At 55.4% G+C, this 21,226-nt stretch overlaps 2 protein-coding genes across 9 annotated transcripts in view; both read right to left on the bottom strand.

Moving 5' to 3' along the window:
- Positions 1-1,038: 1,038 nt before the first annotated feature.
- Positions 1,039-18,053, bottom strand: Nherf1 (NHERF family PDZ scaffold protein 1). Its single transcript, XM_046463387.2, has 6 exons — positions 17,371-18,053; positions 6,477-6,638; positions 5,683-5,836; positions 3,260-3,300; positions 2,154-2,243; positions 1,039-1,924 (listed from the first exon to the last, which is right to left on the bottom strand). Exons 1-6 carry the CDS (start codon positions 17,809-17,811, stop codon positions 1,736-1,738), a joined length of 1,077 nt encoding a protein of 358 aa, XP_046319343.1. The 5' UTR covers positions 17,812-18,053; the 3' UTR covers positions 1,039-1,735.
- Positions 18,054-18,975: 922 nt separating this feature from the next.
- Positions 18,976-21,226, bottom strand: part of Rab37 (RAB37, member RAS oncogene family) — a 78,877-nt gene continuing 76,626 nt past the window's right edge. For all 8 annotated transcript variants that reach the window (XM_046463394.2, XM_046463397.2, XM_046463396.1 and 5 more), the window contains 3 exons: positions 20,932-20,988; positions 20,779-20,855; positions 18,976-20,577 (listed from right to left, as the gene is read on the bottom strand). In XM_046463394.2, the coding sequence (XP_046319350.1) occupies positions 20,472-20,577; positions 20,779-20,855; positions 20,932-20,988 (240 nt within the window). In that variant the 3' untranslated portion in view covers positions 18,976-20,471. The remainder of the gene's footprint in view (positions 20,578-20,778; positions 20,856-20,931; positions 20,989-21,226) is intronic.

The following is a 21,226-nucleotide window of genomic DNA, read 5'->3' as shown; positions in this document are numbered from 1 at the left end:
GCCCAGCTGAGCAAAGCACAGGACAGTGGGTGCTGTGATGAGGGAGATGGCCAGATAGTGGCTGGCCCTCGTCTCAACCCCCAGGGCACCAGAGTTCCCCTCCCTGGTTTGCCTCTTACTAACTTGTTGCCCTTAATCCAGGAACCTGGTTCTTAGTGGCCTCCCTGAAGGTTAAGTGAAGAAAGTCCCCAGGGCCAACTTTACCTGCTCTTTGAGCACCTGCTCTGGGACCTCCTGGCCCTGCAGCTTCAGCTCTCACAGGCCGCCCTGGGCAGACTTCCAGGATGTGGCCTCAGGTGGTGGAGGCAGCAGGGACCTGGGCCTCTTGCAGAGGAGCAGGGCATTTTGCCCTTGGAAAGTCCCTTAGATCCCACCTTGTTTCACAGCATGTCCTGGGGCTCAGTGGACCAGTTTGTTTTCCCCCAGTGCTGGACAGCTGCCCTCCAATCAGGTCAGTGGCCAGATAAGATAGAGTATCTGGCGCCTGCTCCCAGGAATCCTGCACCCCACTGGCTATGGGCAGAGTCGAAGCTTTTGCTCGCGGAGCTGCCTCCATCCTAGGCATCTTCCGAGGCTTCACACTTTTTTTTCCCTCAGGGTCTAAGTTTCTTAGGGCCTAACTAAATTGCTGGCCTTGAACTTGCACTCACCTGCCTCAACCTCCTCAAGTCACTTGGATTACAGGTGTGCGCTGCCACGCCCCCCAGGCCCCTCTGGGCGGCACCCCTGGAACCAGTGGAGCCTCTGACTCTCAGCTCCCACTTCACAACTGTCCTGATTGCATAGGGGCCACACAGGCAGGGCACACGCCTGGAGCTGAGCAACCTGGGGACACTTCTTTTTCTTTTTTTTTAATATATATATATATTTTTTTTAATTTATTTTTATGTGGTGCTGAGGATCGAACCCAGGGCCTCGCATATCCTAGGCGAGCACTCTACCACTGAGCCACAACCCCAGCCCAACACTTATTTTTCTATTTCCCACTTTCCACCCAGAAGGAGGACCAGGCTCCAAAGGAAGACGCAGAGGCTGGCGTAGTTTGGAGAAATCAGCTGAATTTTGGAAGGAGTCTCCTTACAATGGTGGTGCCTGGTTCAGGGAAGGGCAGTGGGCAGCCAAGCCCTCCCCAGGCTGCCCAGGTGTGTGTGTGTGTGTGTGTTTGTGTGTGTGGCAGGGGAGGGGGGATGGCAAAAATTTCAGGTTGAGGCTACTGCCATGTCCCAGATGCAACAACCAGGAAAATCATGAGAATCAAAGAACAAAAATCCCTCTAAACTCTGCAATACTGTACTCTTAAAAAAATCAAATGAACAAAAAATGCCCAAGCCACATCTCCCAGGATGGGAGTCCTGTCCACGGTGAGCAGGGGCTGCTGCAGTCAGCTTCCTGCTCGGCCTCAGACCCAGCCATTACATGGGGTCATGAAGGAGGATGGCCTCTGGCCTGGCTCCACAATCCTTGCTTGGCATGGGTCCCAGTGATGTCCCAGGCAGTGTGGCAAGGTAACAACTGGTAGGATTAAGCCCTCAGGAAGGGGGAGACAGAATCTGTTCTGTGATTGGAACGGACAACAGAAAGTCGCCTTCCCTAAGGTAAGGGAAGGACAAAGTTTCTAGGGAAATCGGATTCATCAAGGGAGACGCTGGTGCTGATTTGAACGTCGATTGGTGGGCAGTTGGGGAGCGGGTGGGGGAGGAGGTCAGATAGGGGCTGGCAGCTGGTGGACAGGTGCTCAGAGGTTGCTGAAGAGTTCGTTTTTCTTGCTCCAGTCCATCTGCGGGGCCCGCTTGCTGCTGCGCTTCTGGTGGGCCCTCTCTTTGGCCATGGCCAAGGAGATGTTGAAGTCCAAGATGGGGTCAGAGGAGGAGGTAGACGAGGGCTCTGTGGAGTCCTGTTTCTTGGGGCTGTCTTGGGAATTTAGCTGTAGAGAGGAGCAGGGGAAGAAAGCAGGCAGTCAGTGCTGGTGAGGCTCCCCGGACCTCAGCCTTAGTGAGGTGGCTCCCTCGAGGCCCTGCCCAGGGGAAGCCAGGTCACAAGAACAGAGTGCGCCTCAGCATGTGACCTCCAAGGCAGTCTGTTGTGCCAGGAGCCAGAGTGGCCTGGGAATCGGCTTCCGTTAACCCAGTTGCCAACCCCTGCTCCAGCCCTACCTCCTCACTGGTATCGCTGGAGGTGGATCTCGCCAGGGCTGGCCTGGGGCTCTCTGAGGCTGTCTCAGGCAGGGTTTCCCGACTGTTGTCCTGTCATAGGAAGGAAGGTATGAGGGTTGTGGGGAATGGGGCAGGAAATGTCTGATCAGAGAAGCTGGGAATCTCAGTCTGAGAAGCACGGCCCAGGCCTTGGCCATCAGCCCAGACTCCAGCTTTACGTTTTTACATTCCTTAAAGGATCAGGCAGCCCGGTTCCTCCATCACCTGGGTGGGTGGGATTACTGAATGGTTCTCTCCCTCCTCCTGCCCACCATGGCTTTGGGCATCGATTTGCCTTTGGGCCAGTGACTCTGAGGGGTTTCTTGTAACAGGGATTCGAGAGCCCTCTCTATGTGACATGGAGGATATATGTCCTGCTTCCTGGGCCTTCCATGGCCCTCCAAACCTTAACCCCAAATCAGTGAAGCAGGGTCTTGAAGGAGCAGGACGGAGGGGTACTAACCCACAGACAGGGTAACAGAAGGCCCCAGGCAGGAGCCCCTGAGTAAGAAGCCTTGAACCATTTCTTTAGACTCCTCTCTGTGGCCTGCCTGAGTCGGCTGTCTCAGAGTGAAGGCTTTGGCTGGGGCGTCAGCTTGGCGTTCAGCCCCTTCCTGGGTCCCTCCATGGCTTCAGCTGGCACCCAGCCTGCCATTCCTTCCCCGGCCTCACCCGCTTCCCTCTGCCTGGGAGGAGGGGCTTTGTTCTTCCAACCCAGGCTGGAAGCAGCAGGGCTGGCAGCATGTGGCCAGACACTGGAGCTCTGTTCTTGGGGGGAAGAATGGTCTCTTCTGTATGGTGGGGAATTGGAAGTGGGGGCCTGTCACCCAGGACGGCGGGCTGCTGAGGGGCCCAGCCAGAACTCTCCTGCGTGATAGTCTTGGCCCTCAGCAGGGGTGAGGGGTACACTGGCACTTTTATAGTGTGGAGTTCAGGAAGGAGCTGGAACTGGGTCCTGAGGCTTCAGCTTGAGCCAAAGGCTGTCCTCCCAACTGTGCCACTTTCTGACCCATCTCCTGCACCTCTGGGGTTGGGAGCCAGAGAGGTAAGTAGGGGACTGTGCTTACCTTCTGTATCTCCCCATTGGTGAAGGGCTCAGGCAAAGGACCTAGGTGGGGGAGAGAGTAAAGGTGAGTACAGAAGCTCTGGGTGAGTGGTAGAGGCCGGAGCTGTGTGCTGTAGCAGATCATCAGATCTTGTGCCTGAGGTCAGTGGTTAAAAATTTTTTGACTGCAACCCACTGCAAGTACATTTAACATTTTAATGACCCAGTATACACAAAGATTGTGTATATGACAAAAGTGTCACAAAACAATACTTACCTTTACTGCAGTGCAATGTCTTTAATATTTTGTGTGTGTGTGTGGTACCAGGGATTGAACTCAGGGGCACTCGGCCACTGAGCCACATGCCCAGCCCTATTTTGTATTTTATTTATAAGTACCGCGCGCTAACTGATTGCGCCACTGGAGCTCCTATTTTGTATTTTATTTAGAGACTGGGTCTCACTAAAACGCTTAGTGCATCGCTTTTGCTGAGGCTGGCTTTGAACTTATGATCCTCCTGCCTCAGCCTTTCAAGCTGCTGGGATTACAGGTGTGCGCCACTGCGCCTGGCTCTGGTCTTTGATATTGTCTATTAAATTTTACTAAACTAAATGTGCTGGTCTCCAGGGCTGGGATTGTGACTCAACGTTAAGGCACTTGCCCAGCATGTGTGAGGCACTGGGTTCAATTCTCAGCACTGCATATAAATAAATGAATAAAATAAAGTCCATCAACTTCTAAAAATACATATTTTAAAAAATGCTAAAAATGTTTTTTTTTTTTTTTTAATGTGCTGGTCTCTATCTGCTAAACTGATCCCAGGAGCCGCTGATGGACCATCAACTGTTTGAAAAACACTGTCTCAGATGGGGTGAAGTTCTAGATGGATTGCCTAATTCTTACCTGGGGCGCCTGTTAAGAACAGATCCCCAGGCAGCCCTGGCCCTTCCCATCTTTCACATGCATCCCAGGTGGTGCTGATATGACAGCACACACCCCAGATTATGTTTAGCACCTGCCTCTGCTGGGGAAAAGAGGTCCAACTCCTACTTGCCATCTGGAAATGAAGGGACAGGAAGGCTCAAGGGCAGTGTCCTCCCCATCAGCCAATAGGAAACCTGGTGGTGACAGGAGGGATCAGAGGGAAGAAAGTTGGGCCTGGGAATGCCCCTGATGTGGCTTCAAGGCGGGTGCTGTCCCCTTCCAGGGACTCATCAGCCTGGGTGGGTTTCTTCTGAACTCCTAGTTGATAATGATTCTCCTCCCTCATCCCTGGTCCAGGGCACAGCCAGGCACAGTCCTTCTTTTGATATCCCCAGCCTGCCCATGGCGCAGGGCAGGGAAATTCTAGGACATTCACTCTCCCCTTCCCTCCAGGCATCTCCCTCCCAGGTCTCCTGGCCAGAGAGACAAACAAAAGGGAGGACTGTCCCAGGATGGAGGAGGTGAAGGTGGCAGGGGATGGCATCTGGGGAGCTGAATATAATCCAGATTTAGCTGTGTCCCCATATCAGGTCCCCAAGAGCAAGGATGGGTTTCTCTGGGCCTCAGTCTCCTCCTAACTGAGAAATTACCAGAGTTGCCTGGTTTCTATAAGGTTGGGAGATTATCCCACATCCCATGCCCAGAGGCTGCCAGGGATAGAGCTAGAGGGGGACAGGGATGCCCCAATGGGCTCCTCAACTAGGCATCTGAGTCATGTGGATCCCACTCCTACAAATATAACCCTGACCCTCAGGAAGCCCCACCCACTGCAAAGTCCAAAGAGGCTCCACCCTCAGTGTGGCCCAGCGGGCACCCCCCTCCCTGAGCCATCTTCCCAGGGAGAAAGTCCAGAGCAGGGACAGGAGGCTGCTTAACCCCTCCCTGCCCGGGTACAGCAGCCCTGCACCCTTTGGCTTGGCTTGAGCAGGGGGAGGTGCCGGGCGCAGCAGGGTGAGGGTGGGGGAGGGAAAGGGCAGGGGCCCCAGAAAGGAAGGGGGACCCACTGCTCTCCAGAGCCAGCAAGCCTGTTTCCAAGACAACCTGACAGAGGGCGGGCAGAAGGGGGTGGGGAGGCACTGGGCTCCTGTCACTGGACTCTGATCTGCCCAGCAAAGGCTGGAGGCTGCCCCAGAGTTAACCCTTTCCTCATCCTGCCCTGAGAACTTGCTGGGGGCAGGGGACAAGGGCTCAGGTCATTCTTTGGTGTAGTGGCTGCAGCTGGGAAGCCAGAAGCTATGCCATTTCTCACCAGCTTCATTCAGGCCGGCTGACCGCTTCACAGGCCATCTTCAGAAATCCACTGCCCATCCTGTGTCGTTTCCCTTCACAGGGCCCCACTCTCTGCCAACCCACACTGCTGGGCCTCCCCTGAAGGGGGAGGTGAGGCGTCAAAGCCCACCCCTCGCCACTGGCCACATCCTGGACTTGGAGGCACACCTTGGGCTGCACACTCCACTCACCATTCAGATGCTCCTTAGATGGGATCACTCCGCACTTTTTGAAGAACTCATCAGTTTCCTTGTCTACCACGAGCAGCTTGGTCTCGTCCCCTCCAGCCTTGATGGCAGCCACTACGTCCCCATGTTGTTTGCCCTCCATGCAGACCCCATTCACCTGCAAAGCGGGGTGTGTCGGGGTGGTGTCAGCACAGGTCTCACTTCTAGGGCAGGCGGGGAGAAGGTCCCACCTGCGGATACTGTGCCCACCGGGTCTGTGGAATCCTGAGCTAGGCCAATGGTTCTAGGGCTGGACAGTCAGCTTGGAGGCAGGACACATGGGAAGAGCCAAAGAAAATACGCAGACAAGACTAAACAAACACAGCTGGGAGGCAGGACCCAGGCTTGGAGGCCTGCGCAGGCTGTCCCCTGACTCCCCCCAGCCCCAGCCTTGGTTTTCTCATGTGTAAAATGAGAAGTCTTGGGAGAGCTGATCTCTGGCTCTAAGGTTCTCAGACTGTGATTCTGGGACGAGCCCAAGCGTTCAGTTCACGTTTCCTTTCTCATGAGCACAGCACAAGAGCACGACATGGGTCTCAAAGCCTCACTCAGGAAAGGGGCTCATCTCCCAGGCCTGTGCCTGGCACCAGGGCAGCAGGGAAGCTGTGGCAGTGGCCCCTATGCAGTGCCCACTCCCCCAGCACCTGAGGGCTGGCCGAGCCCCACAGGCTAACAAGCAGTGGATGAGGGGGGCGGCCTGAGGGCCAGAGGTCAGGAGGAAGAGCCTGGAGGTGTGGGGAAGAGAGCGAGGGCATCACCTCCACAATGCGGTCCTGGGCCCGGAGCCCGGAGGCCTCGGCCGGGGAGTCTGGGTCCACTGCCCGGATGAACTGGCCTGGCTTGGACTTGTCACTGTGCAGGTTAAAACCGTAGCCGTTGGCACCCTTCTTCATGGTACAGAGTCGAGGCCGAAGCTCACGCTGTGGGAGAAATGGAAAGTCCATGGCCATGTCACAATGTGCCCTCTGCTTGACCCTCTCCCCACGAAGGCCAGCAAGCCCCCATCCTGCACAACATGGCAAGGGACTCTGGGTGCCCAGAAGATCTGCGTGGACATGCAGCATTGCAGCAAACTGCCCGGGTGGCCCTGAGGGGGACATGGCCCAGGTCTCATCCCTCCTAATGGTCCATTTGGCCCTCCTAGAGGGAGAGGGGAATGAGGCACTCCTGTTGTGTAGCTGGGTCCCTAGGCACATGAGTGGGACCCCAGTCCTGTGTACCTGTTCTCTCGCTAGGGAGCAGGGGCAGGTGTGAGTGACAGCGGCCAGCACGCCCTCTAGGGCCCTTCTCACTCCTCAGGCGCCCTTCCTCCCCTGCCAAGACACACTGCCCAGCCAAAAGGGAACAGGGAAGAACCAGGGAACTAGGAACCTGATGGGTGGGACAGTAAGGGGCCCTGGACCGGACAGGACCATCCACAGGGCTCTAGGTCCAGCAGAGGATGAAGATGGCACTAGACCCCAGAGACCCTGTCATTGATCCCAAGGAGCCTGAATGGGGAGGGTGCTGGGAAAAGCAGGGCTGGGACCAAGGAAGCCCAGCGTGGCTGTGCCTGGGAGGCTGAGCCTCTACTAGGGTCCATGCAGATTTCTTGGGAGCACAGCTAAAAACGGATTTCAACATCCTCTGCCCAACTTAAGGCAGCTCAGCTTTGAAGCCACAACCCGAGGACACACAGCATGACAGACAGCTGGACAGAATATGGGTGGGAGTGGGCCAAAGCCTGAGCCCAAGTGCTACCCCACCCCCAGGCCTGTCCCCCTGCACATGACCTGGGGCCAGTCATTTATTTCTCCAAGCTTCAGGGTCCTCATTTCTAGTCCTTTCTTACTGTCTCTGCCTCCAGGTTGCTGGGAGGCCCTGGGAGATAAGGACATGTGTGGGCACGCTCGCAAGCACGTAAGCACCCTGGACTCCACACCATCCCCACCATTCAACAGTCAAGGGAAGCAAGGAGTCAGGAGTCAGCCGCAGGGGGAGGGCGGTGCCAGGCTGCTCAGAATCCTAGATCCCCAGCTGGGAGTGCAGAAGGGGGAGGCCAGAGAGGGGTGGGGAGAGTGAAGGGGAGGGCCGGAGGCCTCATGCCCCAACTTGCCAGCCACCATCTGGGGAACTGTGCCCCCCTTCACCCTCTGGGGGCAGGGGTGGGGGCTGGAGAGTGACTTTGCCTTCCTTTAAATGCCTGGGCAGGTCTTCAGGATGTTGGTGCAGGTGTGGCGAGGCCAGGGGGGAAGGAGGATGAGGGCTGAGACCTGCCCTAGTGGCCTTGCCCAAATCTGGACTAGGGGCTCCTCATCTCCAACCATAGGACAACTAAGAGAGCACCCAAAAGGCACCCCTCCCCAGGGGCCGCTGGGGAGCCCCGAGCCCCAGTTTTCCTTGACCACACTGTTACTCACAGGCTATTGCCTGGCCCCTCCCACAGACCCCAGCACCCCCTCCTCTGTTCCGGGAGTAAGTGAGGCTCTCCTCCCCTCCAGCTAATCCTGTCACAAAGCTGCCAGCGGGCCCTCCCCCAGGTGGCCCAGGTGAGCAGGAACAGGTCTGACCAGTTGCCCCCCCACCAGGAGAGGCTCAGCTTTCTGCCTTAGCCACCCTGAGCTGTAGGATCCCTGTCCTTTACCCTGAGAAAGTGGGAGGGTGAACTTCTGGGATGGGCAGGGGGCAGCTCCAATGCTTAGTTGCTTCCCACCTCCCTGCCCGGACCCCTCATGCCAAAGAATCTTCCCATAGCCACCTGGCTGGGGCTTGAGAGCTGTTTATGAGATAGGTAACGTGAGGCTCAGAGAAGTTAAGCCCCTGCCTGACACCAGCCAGAACTCCAAGCCGCTCTCCTTCCACCACCGTGGGCTGGTCCTGAAGAATCCAAGTGAACCCGGTGACCAAGGTGGAGCAGAGACCCCAGCAGGAGTCACAGTGTGCTGGCCCTGGCCCGGCTGCAGTCCCTTGCCAGGAGGCAGCCTGGGAGCTGACCACAGCCTTCCTTCCGGTGCTCAGTGCCTCTTGCAGCCAGAGCTGTGGCCCAGGTGGAAGGATAAAGCTTGGCTGGGTGACAGGACAGTGGACATGCCTGGGCTGGGGGCGCGGGCGGCTCGTACTCCCTGGCAGGGCTGGGCCAGCTGCCCTGCTGATGCCCATCACCCTTCTGGTCCAGGTCTCTGTGCTGTGAGTTTCCTTTACTTCATGCCTCAGCGAGTGTCACCCCAGAACTCCTTGCCGAGTGAGATGCCCCTCTGACCAACATGCAGATAAGAGGGACATAGCGGGCACCCACTGTGACCTGCCCCACTGCCCTCTGGGTGACTCTACAGTGGCTTCAGGGCAGGAGGCTGGAAGCCCTAGGAACTCCCTCCCCTGCAGCATTCAAATGCCTACAGAGCCCCAGCTAGCCTGTCCTTGCCAAGTCCCTGGAGACTCCCACCATGAACAAGAGGCCAATGGGGGCTTCCTACAGGACCAGGGAGACCAGCTTCCAAGGGAAGCCACCCAGGTGTTCCCAGGAGGGGTCAACACAGCTGCCGAGTCAGCCCATCAGGTGGCCCCCTCCAGTCTGGGTGGAACCAGGAGTTCCCTGGTGGCAGCCTCCAGGGTCTGGGAGGCCTGGCCTGTCTGGGCTAGCTCCAGAGCAGGGCGTCAAGGGGACACTTCAGAGGAACATGGCTCCAGAGTCTGTGCAGAGCCTCCCAATAAGTTCTGAAAGGTTGGAAGTAAAAATCAGGATCTGCTCAGAGATGAGACTCATGGAGACCCAGAAGCAAGAATAGTGTGCAGCAATGGTGGCCCAGGGTGGCGTGGAGGGGCTGGGGTGGCTCAGGCTCCGTGGGCCCACGATGCTCAATTTTAGACAATGCTGGAGAGCTCTACAGAAAAGGCCACGCCAGGAGGGCAGCCGCCAGACCCTCTGCTGGGGCTTCTCCTACCCTCAGGCTCTGAAGCTCTCCCACCAGCCCTCTCCTCAGGCAGTTGGCCTAGCCCCACCCCAAGTGGCCGCCCCATCACCTCCACCCCTGCAGCTCAGGGTGCGGACAGCGGGCAAGGAATTCAATAGGCACCACCAGCAGCCACCTGGAAGGCTGGGGAAAGTGGATACCCTAATCCTGGTGACTGACGTCTCTGGGGAGCTGGCGGCTGGGGGCCAACGCCCCACTGGGCCCAGCTCCTCCCTGGCTGATGCCATGGTGACGGACAGGCTGCTTCCACCACTTCCTGAAGGTCAGGCAGAGGTAGGTCCCAGAGGGATGGGCTAGGGGAGCAGGAAGACCACCAAGGTGGTTAAGGTACAACAGAGATGACCCCAGACTGCCCTTCCCCCAGCCAGCCCAGGGCTCTCGTCGTGTAAATAGACTGGTACTGGCTGCCCTGTACAGAGAAAGCAGCCAACAAAAGACAAGGGGCAGGGGGCGGGGCAGGAGGAGCTGGGGGGGGGGGCATGCTGGGAGGAAGCTCCATTAGTTCCACATACTCTGGGGACACAGGCTTGGGCCGGGTGCTGGCTCTTCAAGGGAGAGCTGCCCCGTGACAGGTGGCATGGGATACTGCTCTGTGGGCAGGCTGGGAAGTGACCAGGGACTTGGAACACCGTGCCAATGTCCAGATCTGTCTGAAGCTATCTTTTCCTCAACCCAAGTGAGGCCCAGTGGGCTTGGTGACTACTAGTCCCGAGCCCCAGGGCCCTGACCAAGTCACCACTTGTTCCCTACAGGACCCCTCCCCTTGCATCTGTACAGGTCAAGGAATATCAGATATCTCTGCAAAATAAATAAATAAAAGGATCCTATACTTCCTGCTTTCCAGTGGGAAAGCTTTTCTGGGGGCCCAGGTGAAAGTCATGAGCTAGGGTTGGGGCTGCTTCTCCAATCCCCCTGGGTCAGGGACCCTGAGCCAGATTCTCCCTCTGGCTGGTCGTGTCTTCTCCCAGTTGCTGCCAAAGAGACCTACAGTGCAGCGGAGTTTGGCCCAGGTCTCTGGGCTGGGCAAGCCTGGGATGGAGCAGGCTGGCACCTGGGCTGCTGCCTGGCTGGACACCATCCAGGGTGGCCGTCCCAGGCCTTCCACCCGCCTTGTAGGCATCCACTATCCCTCAGCCTTCTCCCAGAATTTGCCCTGGTTTAACTTCTATCTCCCCAAAGGCTAAATGAGAACCATCAGGAGCTTGTGAAATTGGGGCTCAACAATGAAATAACAAAGGGCAGCTGCCAGTTAGTTAGCCCACACTTGCTATGTGCCAGACACTGTGCCAGGGGCGCCTTCTCATTAAAACCCAATTATAGGGCTGAGGATGTAACTCAGTGGGAGAGAACTCACCTAGCATGAAGGAGCCCCTGGGTTCAATCCTCACCACCACAAAAATAAACAAATAAAATAAAACCCGATTATAACCCTGCAAGGGAAGTGTTATTGCCTGCATTTCACAGATGAGAAGACCCAGGTTAAGACAGAGAATTGCTCAAGCACACACAGGTGAGAGGAGGAGACTTGAACAGGGACCTAGAACAGCACTATGCAGGAGAAAGAAGCCAACCTGTGTGCAATTTCAAAATTTCTAGTAGCCACATTAAAAAGTAAAAAAGAGAGGGGTCTCGGGGGTAAGAGCCTGCTTAGCAACTAAAAAAAAGGAAAAAGAAACAAGATAAATTAAGTTTCATGTCACACAATGTATCCAGAATATTACCATTTCAACATGTAGTCAACTTGTTTTTAAAACTAAGAAATTTTATTTCCTTTGTTAAGGTCTCTAACCTAAAGATCTGACTAAAATCTGAAATGCTCCAAAATCTGAAACTTGTTGAGCGCAGACATGATACAACCAATGGAAAATTCCATGGTATTAAACTTTGTTTCCTGTACAAAATTATCCAAATAACGTATAAAACCAGCTTCAGGCTGCACATGAAACACAAATGAATTTTGTGTTTGGACTTGGATATCATCTCTAAGCTCGCTCGCTCTCTCTCTCTCTCTCTCTCTCTCTCTCTCTCTCTCTCTTGCTAGCAGGGATTGAACCCAGGGGCGCTTTACCACCGAGCTATATATTTACATATATATGCAAATATCCCCAAATTTAAAAAAAATCTGAAATCTAAAAAACTTCCATTCCCAAGCATTTTGGATATGAGAGATTTGACCTGCACCACTTCTTCAGAGTGGAGAATTCATTTCATACACACACACCATTTCCACCTGGGCTAGCACACTCCAAGAGCTTCACTGGGCCAGTGGCTACTGCGAAGGACAGCACCGATCTAGGGGTCTTTTAGCCACTATGCTGAAAGCCCCAAACTTGCTCTTCTAAACCCGTGGAGCTCTGCAGTGGGCTCCAGGGCCCCACATCTTCAGAAGCACAGGGAGAGGCCACGCCTTTGCCTCTGGCCTCATTCACAGCAGAGGGACCTGAGCCTGACAAACATTCTCTGCCTCCAGGTGACCTGACCTCAGGGAATCTGCAGCACTTGTCCTTTTTCAGGAAGCAGGAACCTAAACTTGCCTAGGCGTCTGGGGACGTGGCAGGTTATCCTGTGCTGCGGGGAGGGCTCAGTCAACAGTCAAGGCCAGCCTGGGGGCGAGGGGTGCTCCTTGCACTTTAGGGGAGCACGAGAGGCAGCAAGGAGAGGCTGGGGGGCCAGGTATGGAGAGACTTGGTCACTAAGCTCTGTGTTCACCCGCTGGGGGTCCTGGAGCTGGCCACCTAACTGCCAAAACTGACCAGCCTCAGTCTCCACAGGCAGAGAATAGGGCTAATACCTGCCTTGGGGGGCAGTCACGTTCATGAACTGAGCAGGCACCCTGCAAATCTGAATCCCCCCCCAGGGAGGGTCACTCTAGCTTAGAAGGGCAGAGCAAAGGCACAGCTAGCTGCTCATGGGGCCCAGAGCTCTGGTTTCTCCCATGCAGAGCCCAAAGCCCTGACAGGCCTTGGCAGACTGCCTTGTTCCTCTAATTCCTCCCTACCACCCGCTCCCCGCTTTCCAGGGACCCCAGGGATGGGAAATCTGGGGAGGGCCCCCCATCTAACCAAGTTTCACTAAGATGGAAGCTTCTTTCTAGAGACCTCCAAGAGAATAATTTCCAGAATGACTGACACAACTTAACGGGAGCCTGGAGTGACAACCAGGGGCTCTGCTGTTGCACCAGTAGAGAAAACAATCACAAACCGTGACTTAAGAGGAGGCAGCCACAGGCAAACCAGTGCACAGCTTGTTTCAAATGCAAGCATCAAGCAGCTCAAACCTGGTCGCCCTGGGAGAGAGGCTGACAGCCGGCCAACTAGCTGTGCCCCCCACCCACCCACCTTGCTACCTAAGGCATCGGACTGTCTGCCTCTGGGATCAGCACCAGGATCAGGGTCCATCGAGGTAGAGGGGAACCCACCTCAAGCCGGGCACTTCCACATTCACACCTGTCATCTCATCCAATCTTCCCAGCAACCCTGGGTGGGGGATGGGTGCTGATGCAAGCTGAGGCTTGCAGGGAACAGCAAACTAACTCCTTGGGTTCCAGAGCCAGCAAGCAGCAGAGCTAGATTTCTGGATTCCTGCTCTTAAAATGGAAGCTGCTAGCAGGCAAGAAGAGTAAGTGGGTATATTCCATCTGGAATTCCAATCTCTGAGTGTGCTGGAGGCACAAATAAGCCCGGTGTGCTGCACTGAGACAAAGATCCCACACAGCCGCTCGGTATTCAGTCATTAATCCAAATTATTTATTGAGCACCTCCCTCCTATGGGCTTGGCACGGTGCTAGGGATAGCAAGGCACATAAGCTGCACTTGTTGCCCTGGGGCTTGCCATGAAATGGAGGAGAAGGTCACAGAGAGATGACTGAAATGGTGTGTGGTAAAAGTGATCAAAGATACAAGACAAAGAGGAGGAGGAACCCAAGGGCCAGCTCTGCCTCTCTGCCTTTGGGATCAAGGAAAGTCTCCATGGGAGGTGAGAGGTCTTAAAGAGTGTCCCCAGTGCAGAAGGGGACAGGATAATTTCCAGTCCAACGAATACTGAGAGGGTATGGCATGCTCAAGGAGAATTTGAACCCTTGGTGTGGCTTCCAGGATTATCGGGGCAGTAGGGAGAGTGGGCTGCCAGACTGTGGAGGCCCCTGGGAGAGCAGGTAGCTATTAAACAACAGTGACTATTGATTGAGCCCTTCTGAGGACTGGGCTTGGCCACCACTGCACCTGCCCAACTAGTGAGACAGATTCAGTGCCGGCTATCCCATGGGTGGGGTGTAATAATTATAGTTAACTATTTATGAATTCAAATGCCAACAACCAATGTTTATTGAGCGCTTACTTACTCCCAGGTATTGGGTGACTTAAGGTATGTAGTTGCATAATTTTGCAGATATTATGTCAAATTTTTTTCCTTTGCTAAAAAGTGGGGGCAACCATTATGTGAAGCCCTATTTTTGTTTTGGTTGGTTTTGGGGGTTGAACCCAGGGGTGCTCTACTACTGAGCTATATCCCCAGTTCTTTTTATATTTTGAGACAGGTCTCACACTAAGCCACTGAGAGTCTCACTAAATTGCTGAGGCTGACCTGGAACTTACAATTGTCCTGTCTCAACCTCCTCTTGCTGGGATTAGCTGGGATTATAGGCATGTGCCACCATGCTTAGCTATGTGAAGCTTTTAAAAAAATTATTTAAAAATAATTTGTTACTAAACTATATTTGGTGCAAGATTAGGATGCATGGAATCCTCCTGAACACGTGTTAATGTGGTGGTGACAATTATGCAGTAGATTACGGTAATACAATTTTATGTAATCCCAACAACCTCATGAGGTCACTGCCCTCACCCCCAATTTACACAAGAGGAAATGGAGGCTTAGGGAGGTGAAGCAACTTGGCTCAGGCAGCCCCAGTAGTTGCTGAGCTGGCTCAGGCCTGCCTTGTCACTTTGGGTCCTAGTTCAGGAGTTTAGGCCTCCTGCTGTGACTGGGGTTAATGGAGGGAGAAGGGCTTTTTTTTTTTTTTTTTTTTTTTTAGAGATAGAGGTAGAGAGAGAGAGAATTTTAATATTTATTTTTTTTAGTATTTGGCGGACACAACATCTTTGTTTGTATGTGGTGCTGAGGATCGAACCCGGGCCGCACGCATGCCAGGTGAGCGCGCTACCGCTTGAGCCACATCCCCAGCCCGGGAGAAGGGCTTTATATGGGGAAGCCCCAGAACAGGGTTGCTGTTCCTCTGTTCCCATGAGTGAAGGTGGGTGAGGCCATCAAGAAATCAGGAGGCTCATGCCTATAATCTCATTGGCTTGGGAGGCTGAGGCAGGAGGATCATAAGTTCAAAGTCAACCTCAGCAATGTAGTGAGGCTCTAAGCAACTTAGGGAGACCCTGTCTCAAAATAAAAAGAAAATTAAAAAGGGCTGGGGATGTGGCTCAGTGGTTAAGATACCCTAGGTTCAATCCCTGGTACCAAAAAAAAAAAAAAAAGTCAGGAAGCCTACCTCCACCTAGACTGGGCTAGAAAGCCCAGTGTGGATGACAGGGCTCCAGGAACCCCTTACCCTCTGCCCTGTGTGGTTCTCGACCTGGTGGGCTGGTCCTCCCAGCCCTGTGCCAGCCAGCCAAGTGCACTCTGCGTAGCACCTTGTCACTTACAAGAACTAACAGAACAGTTCCCACACTGCAACAAATTCTTACATGCTTTATGTGGGAAAGGGATGTCTTTTAAGATTAAAAAAAACCAAAAACCCACAACCTTACAACCTTCGCTGATAGTTTCTGGAGTAGCAGGGTGGGCCACCTTCTGGTATATGGGGATTTTATTCAGGATGGGCTTCACAGTGCTGACTGGGTATGAATAAAGCTGAGGAATTTGGCCACACAGAGCTGGGAATCGAGGATCTGGGCATAAATGTGCCAAACTCAGAATCTAGTGGGGATTAGAACTTCCAATTATTTCTAAAATTCTCTAGAATAGTACTCCTGTTTTATAGATGGGAAAAAATCAAATCTCCAAGAATGGCTGACTTGCTTGGCAATGGTGTCCCATCTTCCACCTAAGGAACACACACAAATGTGGGTGTCACACCATGATCTGGGGGAACCTGATTCTGTGCTCACCCAGGGCAGCCCAGAGATCAGGAGGCCCATGGTGTGATGGAGAGCACATGCTGTGCTGACCCTTCAGATCTGCCTCCCCCCCTCCCCCTCCCCCACCCTCTGGGACCCAGAAGCAGAACCAAAAGGGCAAAGGGAGGAGCTGGACACAGAGCCACCGGATGGTGGGGGGTGTTATTTGTGCGGGTGCCAAAGTCCAAAGGAAAGAAAAGGGAATGAACAATCGATGGACTCCGCACAAAGTTCACCTGAGTTTCTGCCTGGGCAGAGATGTCACGGGTGCGTCAAATTCTCCTCTACCCCTTGCCAATGCCAGCTTGGCAGTGGCAGGAAGTGGGAGCCCAGGGGCCTGGCATTCCCAGTACCCAGCTCTGGCTGGACAGGGCTCCTGGTGACCTCACTTCCACCAAACCAGTTGGTCCTCTCAGGCTCCACCTCTACCTTAGTGCTGAACTGTGCCCTTTCTCTGTCAATGAGTATCCTCCGGTCTCCAGAGACACCCCTGCCGGGCTGCAGGTAGAGAGCTGGTGCACCTGAAGAGGCCCTGCTCCCACATTTGGCACCCTGGCGCCACCCCCTTGCTCTCCTGGGATAAAAGTTCAGCACAACAGCTCCAGTTTTGCCAGTGGCCCCTCCTGCAGCTGATCCAAACTGGGATCCTTCGGGGAAAGCCTAAACATAAGCAAAAGCGGCCAGCCTGCCAGCAGTCCCAGAACCGGAGTTAGCAGTGACAATTGGGGGAGACCACTGCTCACGGTGAGCTCCCAGCTCCAGGGCTGGGCCTGGCAGAGTGCCTGCTCCCTCCCCCAGCCATCTTTCCCCTCCCCCTCCAAGGTCCTCCCTCCCGCTCCCTGAAGAGCTAGCGCTTACTCCTCACATTCCTAAGAATCATAAATCCTCCTGGGTGGCAGAGCCACCCCTCTCAAGACGCCTTGGCGCCTCCTCCCTATCCCCACCCCCATACATTGCCCCTAAGCGGTTGGGGCTTTCTCTTTCTTAGAAGTCACTCTGGACTTTGGGAAGACTAAGTCCAGCCCGACGAAGTTATAATAAACACAACAGGGGGCTGAGTGGCAGCGCGCAGGTGTGGGAGAGTCTCCGGGGGCCCTTCCTACACCGGGGGCTCAGCACTGAAAGGGGATTGTTATTCCTCCAGCTTTTTGAGTGGGACGTACTCGCCTTCACCCTACCTTCAGTTACCACCCACAGGGGCCGTAGACAAAGTTGGCACCTCTGGGGCAGAGGGGCCTTCCTTCCGCTCCGCTGCGGGCTGGGGTGGCCCAAGGGAGGGCCCCAGGAAGGAGCAGGTTTGGGTTCCGAGGGACAGGAGCCTTGGAAAAAGGCACTGAGCTCCGTTGCGCCGCCCTTCTAAATGGGCAAGGGGGCAAAGAAAGGTGCAGGCGGCAAAAGCGCTCAGACTTCCAGGCCAGTCTGGGCAGGGGGATGGAGTCACCAGAGCAGCCCCAAGCCTGCCCAGGACCTGAGGGGGCGCCGGGTCGGCGGGCGGAAGCAGTTTCCCTCTCGCCGCTAGAGCTTTAGGAGGACTGGACGTCCGGGGTGCGTAGATCTCTTCCCCCGCCTGGACTTACCCGCTCCGGCTGGCTCTTCTCGGCCTCACGCGGTTCATTTTCGGCGCCAGTTCCCTGCCCCTCGGTGGCGGCCGGCGATTCGGCCTGTCCTGGCCCTTCCTGGGCCCGCAGCAGCTCCTCCCCGACCTGGACGCCTCGTTTTTTCAGCTGCTCGTCAGCCTCGGGGTCCACCACCAGCAGGCGCACCGCGTTGAGCGCGGCGCGGATCCGGCTCACCACCTGCTGGTGGGTTTCCTTCTCGACATTCTCGCCGTTCACCTCCACCAGCCGGTCCCCAGCCAACAGTCCCGCTTTCTCAGCGGGCGAGCCGGGTTCCACCAGCCGGATAAACTGGCCCACCTTGCCCTTCTCCCCGTGCAGGTGGAAGCCGTAGCCGTTCGGACCCTTCTCCAGGCAGCAGAGCCGGGGCAGGGGCGCCCCGGCTGCCGCGTCCGCGCTCATCTCGCTCGGCGACTGCTCAGCAGCGAGAAGTGGGGTCCCGTCGGGGGCGGGAGACGCGACCGCCCAGCCTTTCTCTGCGCCCTAAGAACTGGGAGGCGAGAGGGAGAGCAGCAGGGAATCCCTGCTCAGCCGGACGGGCGGAGAGCGCAGGTGTCCCAGGGACGGAGACCGCGAACTACGAGGAACCGACGGAGGAAGGCGGACCAATCCCCGCCCGCGCGGCGTCTGAGCGTTCCAGAACCCGTCCAGCCCCTTGTCCTGGGGGCGGGGTCGCGCCGAGGGTGTGGGTTCCAGTAGGCCAATCAGGGGCCACGATCAGGGGCGCTCGGGCCGGGTGAACGACGCCGGCCAATGGGAAGGAGTATGGGCGGGGTCTGTGCTCGGTTCGGCGCCCCGCGGCGGGCGAAGAAAGAGGGCTCAGGAAGTGGAAGTGTTTGTTACCAAGTGCTGGAGTGGGGCGGGGCCTCTGTCCCCAGAGAGTGCCAGGTACCGAGAGGCCGAAGACTGCTGCTGGTTTCCCCTTTTGGCGTGGAATGAGGAGAGCTAGCCCCCTCTTTAAGCGCCCTCGTGTTGTAATGGCCTTTAGCCAAGCCTGTCTGTCGTAGCGCTGGGACGGAGGGGAGCGACAGTTGCCGGGGAAACCGCCCTCCCCCCGCCCTGCACTGGGGCAGCGAGGACCGGCCTTCGTAAGAACTGGACACAACAGAGTTGTTTAAATAACAGTGTCTTAAGACTTACGTCTAGGGATGAGGCTCCGATACCCGCAGAAGCGACAAAACTCAGTAAAGAGTCTGAGGCTTCACGCAGCCTGAACAAGACAAACCACCCAGGGCAATGTCGCACACTGGGTCAGCTTTTGGCCAGGGAATGGGGTGAAGACAGGCAGAATAGTCCAGGTAATCCGTCACAGGGTACACTCCACAGGGAAAGGAGCCCTGGCCTTTTTTCAACAGAGAAAGAAAAATGACTAGGACTGTAAAATAAGCCTTCCAGCTCCCTCTTGCCAGATGAGAGGCTGGTCACAGGGAGAGGCCAGGGTTAATTTACTCTGTGAGAACAATGAATGGTGATTTTGGTAAGGACATTTCCCCCCAAACGCGATAACAATCTCTTCAACGTGGTCCCTCCTCCCATGCGCACCTCAAACCAACAGTGGACAAGGTGTACTTTCCAAAATACTGCAGTTTAATTATGAAAAACACAAATGCTAGAGGCCCAGGGCTGTCTACATGATTGACTCTCCTGCTGCAACCTGCCAAGGGCCAGAGAAGAGACCTGGGAGGTCAGGCTCCTCCCTGATTCGCCTGGGAGAGGCCACTGAGAGCTTCCTTATCAATTCAAGTTGGAGCCACTGAGTGCTCAGAGATCAAGATTTCTGCCTTAAAAGCAAATGCAGCAGCCTCAGAAATGTCGAGCAAGTAGTACCTCTCCACCCCTCCCTGCCCTGCCTGCAGAGCTAAAGGAAAGGTGCTTACTCTAGGTCCTGACCTGCATATTTCCTGGACACAAGAACTCCTTGCTGCCCCTCTCCCCACCCCAGGTTTACCCACATGACCTTGTTTTGCACACACTGCATTGGTGCAAAGAAATGGGACCTTCCATTCGCTACCCTGACTCAGTAGGAGGGGAGATAAAGCAGTTTTGACCCTGGTGACTGACTATGAAGTTCAAAAAAAGGGCACATTGTTCAGGAAGGAAGGGGAGCTTGGGTTCAGGGAGCTAGACCTAAGGTTTCCTCAATTCTGCCTTCCACCTGCTCCAGGAGCCAGGGGCTTCTCTTTATCTGGTTCTTAACCCAATTGAGCTAAGTATTCCTTGAAAAAAATAGCTGCGGGGCTGAACACCTGCCAAAAGATTGAGATGGGAAGACAAACTTTTCCTAGCTCTGACCTCAGGTGTCTAGGGGCAGAGATGGAAACCAATGAGTCAGGGATTCAGGGGGAGTGGCTCCTCTGGAATCTGAGGTCCAGAAAACAGGAACCAATGTTTCCAAGTGCTGCAATGTGCTTGTACGCTGGAGGAAAAACAGCACACCTCCAGGAGTGGGTTTAGGAAAACCAGAGGTAGCCACAGAAAAACCCTAGTCCCTTCTACGCCTGTTTGCAGCTGGGCGGGCCCCTCCTAATCTCCACAACTCTTATCTTCCCTGAGTCTTCCTTCCAGCTCCCAGCACTAGGATCCAACTTATTGGCTAAGACTGTTTCCTGGGGAGCTGGAGAAAATGAAAGCTGGAGTGAGGGTGGTGATGGGGACACTAACTACTTACCCTCACACCCCAGAAGTGCACTGGTATCCCCTGTGCTGAGCTGGAGCGGCACTACCATGTCATTGCTAGGAGGATGGCCTAGCCTCTTAGGTCCTAGTCCTAAATCCAAAAAGGCAAAAGGGCCCCCAGGTCCCTCTCTCTCGGTTTTCTGGAAACCCTGGTATCTTTTTTTCTTTTTTAGCATGAAATTTTGTATCATTAAGATAAAATATAAGCGGTTTACCCTCCTCCAGGACGCAGGGAAGCTATAGGAGTGCTGCGGCCTTATGGGAAGGGGCAGTGCACTGGGCCCCCCAACTCCCTCCCCATTGACTCAGCCGCCCAGAATACACCAGTCAAGGGGAGACGGCTGCAGCTCCAAGGACTTCTGGGGCCTCCTCTCAGCTTGCGGGATTCACACAAAGGAGCAGCAGCTGGAACGCTTCTTCTGAGACTCCACGTAGTCTCGGATCTGGAAGCTGGGCCCATCAGCCTGCTGCCCTGCACGGTACTTCAGCTCCCTAGAAGAGGAAGAGGAAGAGGCGAGGGGCTGGCTGAGCTGAGGGTGCAAAGTTGAGCTTTTCCCCACCCCGTTCTCCTGGCCAGGAACAAATGGAGCTCAGAATGGAAGTGGGCCCAGGGCCTGGGCCAGGGGCTAGGCACTGCTGGGTTCCCAGATGCCACCCTGCCCTGCCCAGTTCCCTTCCCTGCTCAGCTCTCACTTGGCAATGGCCAGAAAGGCTAACTCCACGTTCATGCCTGTCTTGGCGCTGGTCTCCAAGAAGGGAACTCCGTACTCCTGCCAGGGAGAAAGTGTCCTCAGGGCAGCCTCTGGCTGCCCCCACTGTTCCCCTGCCCCACTGGCAGTCACTTACCCTGGCCAGTGTCTCTCCGTCCTCCGAGCGTATCACTCTTTCACTGCTCACATCCGCCTGTCAAGCCCATGTGGGTCACTCTGAGGAAGGAAGCCTTGACCCCAGCTGGCCCTTATTTTGCCCCAGGAGCAGGCACTGCCCGCCCTCTGCTGGTGACCAGAGGGACTGTGGGCAGGTGTGATTGGCCTGGGGCCAGGGTTTCTGCCTTGTGAAAGAGTACACCCTTCTCCCAGCCCTGGGATCCCAGCCCTGGGATCCCAGCCCTGGGATCTCACCCCTGGATCAGGGACGAGGG

The sequence above is a fragment of the Marmota monax genome, unplaced genomic scaffold (genome assembly GCF_021218885.2).
Source record: "Marmota monax isolate L192 unplaced genomic scaffold, Marmota_monax_Labrador192_F-V1.1 WCK01_AAM20220418_F8-fsc00475, whole genome shotgun sequence".
In the NCBI taxonomy this organism is placed as follows: domain Eukaryota; kingdom Metazoa; phylum Chordata; class Mammalia; order Rodentia; family Sciuridae; genus Marmota; species Marmota monax.
Note: the sequence above shows the minus strand (reverse complement) of the source record. Positions and strands in the feature narration are given on the sequence as shown.

Excerpts from the sequence above, each read along its gene's own strand:
- Nherf1 (XM_046463387.2), bottom strand. The coding sequence starts at position 17,811 with ATGAGCGCGGACGCGGCAGCCGGGGCGCCCCTGCCCCGGCTCTGCTGC. Across the intron at positions 5,837-6,476 it reads CCCAGGACCGCATTGTGGAG|GTGAATGGGGTCTGCATGGA; the intron begins GTGATGCCCTCG and ends CCCGCTTTGCAG. Across the intron at positions 3,301-5,682 it reads ATCTAAGGAGCATCTGAATG|GTCCTTTGCCTGAGCCCTTC; the intron begins GTGAGTGGAGTG and ends TCCCCCACCTAG.